Here is an 8,971-nt window from a genome sequence, read left to right as displayed (position 1 = left end):
TCTCCATTATGGTAACCACTTCAGTTGTCACTGGCTGTCCCCAGATGATATTAATCAGGTTTGATACATACAGATAAAGCGTTACAGAAAACTTACAGTTTAAAGAAGAGTTACAATTAAATTCTATCACATCTTGAAGCACAGTACCAAACAAATTACTGCAACACATTTTGTGTAGCATAATATTCTTTTGCCCTCATATAACTACGAGTATGTGACTGATGGAAAAGTTAAAAGCCATTAATACCAATAATTCACATTTATTTAATCAAACAGACCAAAGCCCATGTCATCATCAGATTCCTCTTCCGGTTCCTCTTTCTTCTCTTCCTTCTTTTCTGCCTTGGCTGGTTCAGCAGCAGCAGATGGCGCCCCACCTGCAGCGGCTCCCGCTACGGGACCACCACCGCCACCAGCTGGCATTGAAGACATCATTGCTGCTCCTTGGGGAAAAATACATATAAAAAAAAAATATATATATAAGTGAGATGGATGCATTGTACGAACTCTACAAGATAATGCAATATGGAAGCCGTGGGAATGAAAGAAGACTCTTGACATGCTTTGACCAATAAAAGGAAGGAAATGGTTTTTCCATATGGAGTGAATGGATATGAATGACTACAAAAGTTCAATGGATAGGAGATGAGGCAGGCCAGGAATCGGGTAAACGTACAAGGTGGTGTGTTGTGGAGGGGTGCTTTATGGTCACCCCTCAATGAGCACTACACTGGATGGTACAGAAAACCAAATATACTTTGCTACAATCTAGTGTACAACAGCAACTGGTAAGCACTGATTTGACTAGCCTTTATCAAAATAAAGTCATCATCATCATTATCCGACACTCTTTTCCCACCCAGTGCAGTATTACAAATATGAATGTAACTCCCAACCCATATGAACAAATTAAATTGTGTAACATGATGATTATAAAAAAACAGAACAATTTTTGGGCAAAATAAAAATGTATTTTACCATATTATATTCAAGTATGAAGTCACAGAAAGCACATTGAGGTTGGTTGGTGAGGATATGGAGAGTGTGAGTGCACTCAAGTACTTGGGTAATGTGATGAGTAAGGATGGAAGTTTTGGGGATGAAGTGCTTGAAAGGGTACAGCAGGGAAGGAAGGTTTTTGGTTCACTGAAAGCGATGACGAGAAATAGGGAGGTAAGTATGGAAGATAACATGTTACTGCATGATAGTACTGTTATTGTGATCCCTACTCTGACGTATGGAAGCGAGGTGTGGACCTTGCTAGAGGGGAACAAGTCAAGAGTGAGAGCAGTGGAAAAGAGTTACCTGAAAGGAGCATGTAGCTTGACATGGAGGGACAGGTTGACAAATGAAGAAGTGAAAGAATGTTGTGGGGTGGATGTGGATGTGATTGAGAAAATTAGGAGAAATACACTGAGGTGGTTTGGACATGTGGAGAGAATGAAGAATGAAAGACTGACTAAGAGGGTGTATGTAGGTGAAGTGGAGGGAGGGGGAGACTGAGGATGAGGTGCATGGATGGAGATCACAGGTATATGAAGGAGGGGGGAGTGAGCTGTGAGGAGGGCAGTCAAATGGTGGGTGACAGAGCGACTTGGAGGAGTTTATTCTGCGGCCACCCCTTGAGGGATTTGGGTGTTAGATGGAAAGACAGGTATTCAAATACAGTAAAGTCATGATTTAAAACAGGGGCATTAACAATCTTACAACAAAAGTATTTAATTTCTATCTATCTATCTATCTACTGCCTGACGCCACAATCCCGTAAGGGGTGGCCATTCGACTCTGAGTTATTTGTTTTACAGGGAGGGGCACTAACCCTCCACCAACCCACTTGTTGACACGTAGGGTGCATGTATGGTTTGGTTATATGGTTACCACCCAGTGTTGTAAATAATTTCTTGGCTTACAAGAAACCATTTGGCTTGTCACTCAATGTAAAGCCACCTGTAATGGAAAGAAAAGCAATAAAAAGTGACAGGAAAGATGGGAGAAACAGGAAGAGAGGAGGGCAGGCACAGAAAAAGAATGATAAAGGCTAAGGAAGAAGTAGGCAGCACTACATCAAGTGAGTGGATGATGGTCGCCACCACCTACCACCAAAAGTATGGTAGATAAATAAATAAAAATCAATTATCAGATAGAAACTCTTCCTTTATTATTTAATAACAAGATAATATCCCTCAATTGTGTGGGAAAAACAAAATGGGTGTGGTTAGGTATCTGATTTCCTGATGGCTGCATCTGTTACAACCTGCGAGTTATGTAAGTCAATTGCTGCTAGGGTTCTGTGATCCAAGCCCACCCGCATGACCTATGTTCTATACCTGCCTGCCTCAGTGTCCTTGTCGTGCTGACTGTTGCTGTGTTTAGAAGCATTTTTTTTTTTTTTTCTTGCTCTCTGTTGCTGTGTCTAGAAGCATTTTTTTTCTTTTCTTGCTCTTCATTTCACCCAAGAACTATGACCACGTGGTTCCAAACTAACTATATTATAATGCATCAGCACCCAGAAATTGCTTCTCCTTGCAGTTAAAAGTCTAAGAACACAAGAAAGGCATTTACTCATGAAGAAAGTAAAAATGCTGACTAAGAACAGCATGGTGGGGGAGCTGACATGAACAAGAGGATAGTAGTGTTAAAACATGTAAGAAAATGAACCTGTACTGTTTATGATGTAGTTACTGTAGATAGGATCGTTGCTGGAAAGTGATAACTCTCAAGAGGATGAGGGAACAGAAAAAAAAATTATGAGTTTACACATTTAGTACTGTACAATGCATGTGAACATGGTTTTGTGACTGACCGTGCTATGTGCTGAAAGACTCTGGGTTAGAAAAATTAGGCTCTGACATTAAGTATATAACGAGCATGTGTTGACGTACAAAGTCTGGTAAGATAATTATGTGAGTTCAATTCTCTTGAATAATGTTTTCAAGAAATATTTCTACTGCTTTGCTGACGTGTTTATTTTTCAAGATACCAGTACTGCATTCATGTTTACCATACAAGTTGTGCGTATTCACTAATCAGAGCTCTGAGTTTGTAGATATGGTTGCAATTCCAGTAGTATTTCTTGGGGATCTCTCTCTCTATTTAACCCCTAAATACCTGATGGCATTGAACAATGCTTTACTGTACCAGTGCCAGTGACATCGTTTGTAAACTATAAAAACCTACTACCGGTAACAATTATGGGAAGGGAACGAAGGTCACTGGTATGTTTAAACGACCCTACTCTACCATCCCAAACCCTCAGGCAGTCACTTCACCTTGGATGTTTTTGCCCATGTTTATGTGTCAATGGCACAAGATATAATTTTATGAAATCTTCCATGAATCATAGCAAATCTGAGGATGGGTTTGGGTTGCTAAAAAAAAAAAAAAACATTGCTATATGCACCAGATTATTCTCTTCACATCTATAAGAAAATAAAATATATATTATTTTTGAACTCAGAAAAAATGGTACTGGGGCTGGCCAGGGGAGCACACAAATTTCTGAAGGCATGTCCACTGAGGGGTTAAAGGAAATTATGTGGTCTCCATAGCCTAACCCCCTATTTTACATGCATACCGGTATATACATATGTCATTGTTTAGCACGAGGCTCTGCATAACTTATCTTGGGCTATAATGAAACTCCAATGTAGAAGTAGCTTTGATATTTATGAGAATACTATAATGACCCTCACCTGTACTTATGAGTTGGTCGATATTCTTCCCAGACATTTTTTCAATAAGGACATCGAGCTGCTTGTCATCTGCCTCCACACCAACGCTCCCCAGGATGGCCTTGATGTTGGCTGCATTGGGCTGGGAGTTGCCTAAGGCCGCCAGGAGATAGGCTGCTACGTGGCGCATACTGAAAGAGAGTACTTTTGTGAGGTAAATGACTTTCCTTCCTCATCCAAACTTATTTTCTCCCACCTCAGGCTGGGGTAGGCCAGGATGCACAAAAAGGGAAATAATGTATGGGAGAACTATCAGTAGTAGATACCTGGAAGAACTATCCATACTAGATACCCTGTGAAATGGACTTGCAAGCTACATACCGGTACCTAAGTACAGTGATGCACAGTACAGCCTAGACAAGCAAATATCTACCCATCTATTCCTAGACACCTTAATAATCCTGTAAGGGGTGGCCACAAACATATTACCTCCATGTCAACTTGTTCCCCACCATTTCACTGTCCTCCCCCCAACTCACACCCCCCTCACACATATATCTCTCCACTCCATCCCTCCCTCACTCATATACACTCTCCTCGTTAGTCTTGCTCTCCATCCTCTCCACATGTCCCAACTTTCTCAATGTATTTCTAACGCTTTTCTATCACATCACAATGCTCCTTCACTTCCTCATATGTCAGTCTGTCTCTCCATGTAACTCCACATGTTCCTCTCAAATAACTCATTTCTACTGCTCTCACCCTTGACTTCTGTCCTTCCAACAAGGTCCAAGCTTCACTTCCATATATTAGAGTTGGTATCACATTACAGTACTATCATGCAGCAACTTTTTTTTTACTTCCTTGCTCACTTCCCTATTTCTTATCACTGCTTTCAAAGAACCAGCAACACTTCTTCCTTGTTGCACCCTTTCAAGCGCTTCATCCTCCAAACTTCCATCCTTACTCATCAGTTCACACTACCTAAGTACTTAAATGCGATCACATTTTCTATTTCCTCATCATCCAACCTCACTGTACATTCAGTGACTTCATTTCTCTCGAAGACCATAACTTTACTCTTCTCTACATTCACCTTTAGATTCCGTTCCCTACATACACTCCCAAACTCATTCACCAAGCCTTGCAGTTCCCCTTCGTCTTCACTTACCAATACATTATCATCTGCAAACAATAATATAACAAGTTTCCAGACACTGCCCTCTCTCATTAGAGCTGCTCCAGCATCCACTACTCTACCTTGCATCTAAAGAGCCATAATTACATAATGGAAAATCTTTCTACTGCCAGATGTCTCTATCCCGTGGTACAGGATATCTATGAAAAAGTTTCAGTCCTATATATAAAACTGCAATCCTAATAACTGAATAAAATCCGAGGAAACTGAAATTACAAAAATTCATGGTAATAATGTATTCATGAGTTTGTTTTTACCTTTTATTCTACACAGTACACATTTTAGCATATACAAGGTACTGGTATTAGAAAAAAAAAAAAAAAAAGTATAAAAGGTAAGGGAATTCTGGCTGACAACTTTGACAAGATATAATGAACCCATGTGAGGGGATTATTAAATTTCTATCATCAATCCCAGGCAAAGCTTAATTTAATTAGCCCTTTTAAATAATACAAATTTCAATATTGAAGGACTGGAGGGCAATCCTGTGCCTTCAAATACATATCAAATTTGGGGATATCCTTTCTCTAACAGATACAGCCCATTCTACTTACTCAATGCCTGTAATTGAATATGAACAAGGGTGAAATTTCCACAGAAATGTATGAGATAGTGTTCTTGCACCCACCCCATGCTGATTTAACTTAGCAGGTTGTGAGAGCCTTTCAGTCTCTTCTGGCTGGTCAGATTCTAAACATTATTAGGCTTAGAATAAGTTAGGTTGCTAATGTTAGAATCTAACAGTCAGATGAACACTTACTCTAACCCAAGATCAGAAAGTTCTTGCTTATTACGTTACAGATCAAACAACACTGCCATGCTAAAGTGTACTAGTCCAAAATTGCAAAAATACCCACTGTATCACCCCACATTGGGTAATAATTGAACAAATATTTATCATTCAGAAAGTTAGCATAATGTGAGATAATCACCTGGGAAATGGAAATCCTCATATTCGATGGCTGTCCAATCAGACCCTACTCTATGGAACTCATAACAATTTGCCATGGAGGGAAAATATGTGCAAATGAGGTTCAGCTGTGAATGACTTAATGCATCTATAGCATGACTTCTATGAACTGCCGCTATTTGATTTGGGGTATTGCAAACTTCGGTGGGAGACGAGTGGTGGCTCAAGTATTACCACTCAACTAGCGCACACATCTGCCTAACTGCCTAACGACCTATACGATGGCCAGGAAAGAGTAAAACTGCATCGACCAAACTGGTTCTGCATAATTTTGCCACTACTGTCCCTGCATGCTCCCGAAGCTGATAATGAAACATTATTTCTTCATGGAATACTAAGAAACACTAGTGGTCTGTGGAGATACTTTGTCACCCTATAGCATTATCAGCCTTTCCCCTCCAATAAAACCATCCTGGAACCCCCACATCACACTTGACGTTCGTTATCAACTACCAAGTCGCCCAAACTACTCCGTGTGAGGTAAGCAATTAATAAAGCTTACTTGAAACGTGTACGACCCAGGCACGTGTAACTCCGTCGCCAAGATCTGCTAGAAGACCGAACACAGTGGTAACTCTCATGGCGCTCCCCCGTTGGCCAATCACAACCCTGGATTACCGTGGCGGTGAGCTTTTGAGGTTATAATTGGTCGGTTTTGTGGCTGTTTGTCTTTAATTTGTGTTGCCAATTGTTACATATTACGTTCAACTTCAAAATAAAATTAAAAAAATACAAGATTAATAATCATGTTAATATAGGAATGTGCAATTTTATATGACAAACAAAATGCAGGTAATGTTTTGCAATTGCTATAATTTAAAGACCGTTCTTTCTGTTATCAATTTTTAGTGGTTTTCTATGGAAGCTAACGGGTACACGATACTGTACTGACGACCTTCTTGTTTAATAATTTTATGTCTCCTCATAATTACTCTTTTTATAATTCTGCGAAATAACGGATAGTTTTATACCGTGTAGATACCAGTGTACCTAATTTTGTTTTGTCACGACCATTCCTCCATGGCCTCTAGTGAAAACGTTCCCCTGTGTTGGGGCTTGTAATAAATGGTAAATGATATAGAATAAAAAGTCATGTAATGTCATGTCTCCCTGCTTTGTTTATATGTGAAACATGTACGATAACTTCTGCACAGTGTATGCGCCAGTCTATCAAATGTATCACTTTGCTTTCTTATAACTAAGATTCTAAAAAACAATAACACGAAAATCCACTTTACAACGAATAAGGACAGGTTGATTATACAGTACATACCTGTCGAAAAATGAAATGCCTGCGATAAGCAAATCAATTCCTTTATATGTAATGGCATCGTCTGACACGTCCACGGCACACAACAACGTAAGGTATCATGTGGTAAGATGAACTAATACCAGAATACAAGAAAAGACGCAGTAACTATTGGATATGAAGTGTTCAATGATAAAAGATGAAGTAATAATAACTGTAGACTATGATGTGTTGTGGAGGTAAGATGCAATAATAACAAGCTACGATGTTAGCCTACATGCTTTTGGAAGTAGCCTAAGATGAAATGTCACAATTATGTGTTATGAAAGTGAGATGCAATAATAAATAGACTACTATGTGTTGCGGAAATAGGCGGTCATTATAGGGTACGATGATGGACCATGATATTTGGTACAGTAATAACAGGTTGTAATGTTGATGACGATTGTGCGGTGGCTTTGCCTTTCCAATGGCGCCTCCTTAAGCGCCTCTTAATTCGCGACTGAGCTCTTTTTTTCTTCCTCTCTCTTAATTTTCACATCTGATCTATAATTTCTTTTGATTTCTCTACATTACTAAATGGGAAAGTTCCCGTTATATCTGTTTTATCATCAACATACGGTTGTTGCAGCCTTCGATCTTTGGCTATGATCCCTTACAGGTGTGGGAAAAACAAAACAAAATGTATTGAGGAAATGAAGTGCAGTAATCAGGCTATGCTACGCAAATTCTTATCCAGCCGATCAAGAGAGTTAAGTCAGCCGAAATTGTTGCATCTTCATAATAATAATAATAATAATAAAGTATACGCAGGCAGTGAATACAAACCGTATTATTTTTCTTATATCCAAGTACCATAGAACTGGTATTTATTTGGTAATTATTTTTCATGTGAAAGATAAAAGAGGAAAATTTAGTTTCTGAACCGCAATAATTTCCGGCTGCTGAACGAATTACTCTGGGCTGAGATTCACAAACTTAAACTACCAGTTCCTTACCGTAAATATGATGTGTTCTCGTAAGGAGGACGACGAAAGGCGAGTACAGGATCTCATCTCTCATTCCTCCAGCAAAGAGGCAAATAATCCTAAGTTTGCTTGTGAATCCCATGCTCTGAGCTATCCAGCTTTGCCATCATCTCAGTAACTCATGCGAGCAGGGTTGAATTAGCGTGGGGGATGTAGGAGGAAGGAGTGAGTTGAGCAGACTTCAAGTTTCAAAAAGTTTAGCATCATTTCCAAGAAGCTAGCTTAATCTCAGGGGTGCCGTTTCCCAGACAATGGATGATATTAATACTGGAATATTTTGATCCTGGAGACTGTAAGTGTACGATAAATATCTAAAGTAAATGTGTTAGTAGATACATATTAAATGAATAAATAAATAAACGAAGGGAAGGAGATAATAAGGAAGGTCGGAGAATACAAAGGGTTACCAAAAGTCGAGACGGTTCGTCAAGGTGACCGACCCAGATCCGGTACGGTATCAACCAAGGATGGGTAGCTACAGAGATCATTCGAGATAAAGTCTCAGATAAGAGTGGGTGTGTTATGTGTGCGCGCTCATATTTTCGTCTCCTTGTTGATCCACTGGTGTACCGGGTATTCTTCCTCTCCGGTAAGTACGCATTTTATCCCCTACAAACAGTCGTCATCGCTTTGTTGCGTATGAGCGTGATGGTGTATATGTTTGTGTTGCGGAGATGCAGTCAGATGCAGGAACAGGAATCCCTCGTTATCAGTCGCGTTTTTTTTTTTTTTTTTTTTTAACAATTGTATTTGTTTTGCCTTTAAGATCATACTAATAAAAATGTCGACCACAATTCCATCGAAGCCTGTAAAGTTATTGCCATATTTTTTTTTTAAATTTATTACAACATTCAT

At 39.4% G+C, this 8,971-nt stretch overlaps 1 protein-coding gene across 1 annotated transcript; it reads right to left on the bottom strand.

The window, feature by feature from the left end:
• Window positions 1-240: 240 nt before the first annotated feature.
• LOC145412353 (large ribosomal subunit protein P2-like) lies at window positions 241-6,483 on the bottom strand. The gene is made up of 3 exons (XM_080282242.1): window positions 6,342-6,483; window positions 3,693-3,862; window positions 241-443 (listed from the first exon to the last, which is right to left on the bottom strand). Exons 2-3 carry the CDS (start codon window positions 3,859-3,861, stop codon window positions 265-267), a joined length of 348 nt encoding a protein of 115 aa, XP_080138368.1. The 5' UTR covers window position 3,862; window positions 6,342-6,483; the 3' UTR covers window positions 241-264.
• Window positions 6,484-8,971: the final 2,488 nt, after the last annotated feature.

The sequence above is a fragment of the Coenobita brevimanus genome, chromosome 93 (assembly GCF_032717465.1).
Source record: "Coenobita brevimanus isolate Jiangsu-jjx chromosome 93, ASM3271746v2, whole genome shotgun sequence".
NCBI classification, from domain to species: Eukaryota; Metazoa; Arthropoda; class Malacostraca; order Decapoda; family Coenobitidae; genus Coenobita; species Coenobita brevimanus.
Note: the sequence above shows the minus strand (reverse complement) of the source record. Positions and strands in the feature narration are given on the sequence as shown.

What these genes read in the sequence shown, in the direction of transcription:
- LOC145412353 (XM_080282242.1), bottom strand. Translation starts at nt 3,861, where the DNA reads ATGCGCCACGTAGCAGCCTATCTCCTGGCGGCCTTAGGCAACTCCCAG. An exon ending in CGACCAACTCATAAGTACAG is followed by an intron (nt 444 to 3,692) that starts GTGAGGGTCATT and finishes TTTTTCCCCAAG; the next exon opens with GAGCAGCAATGATGTCTTCA.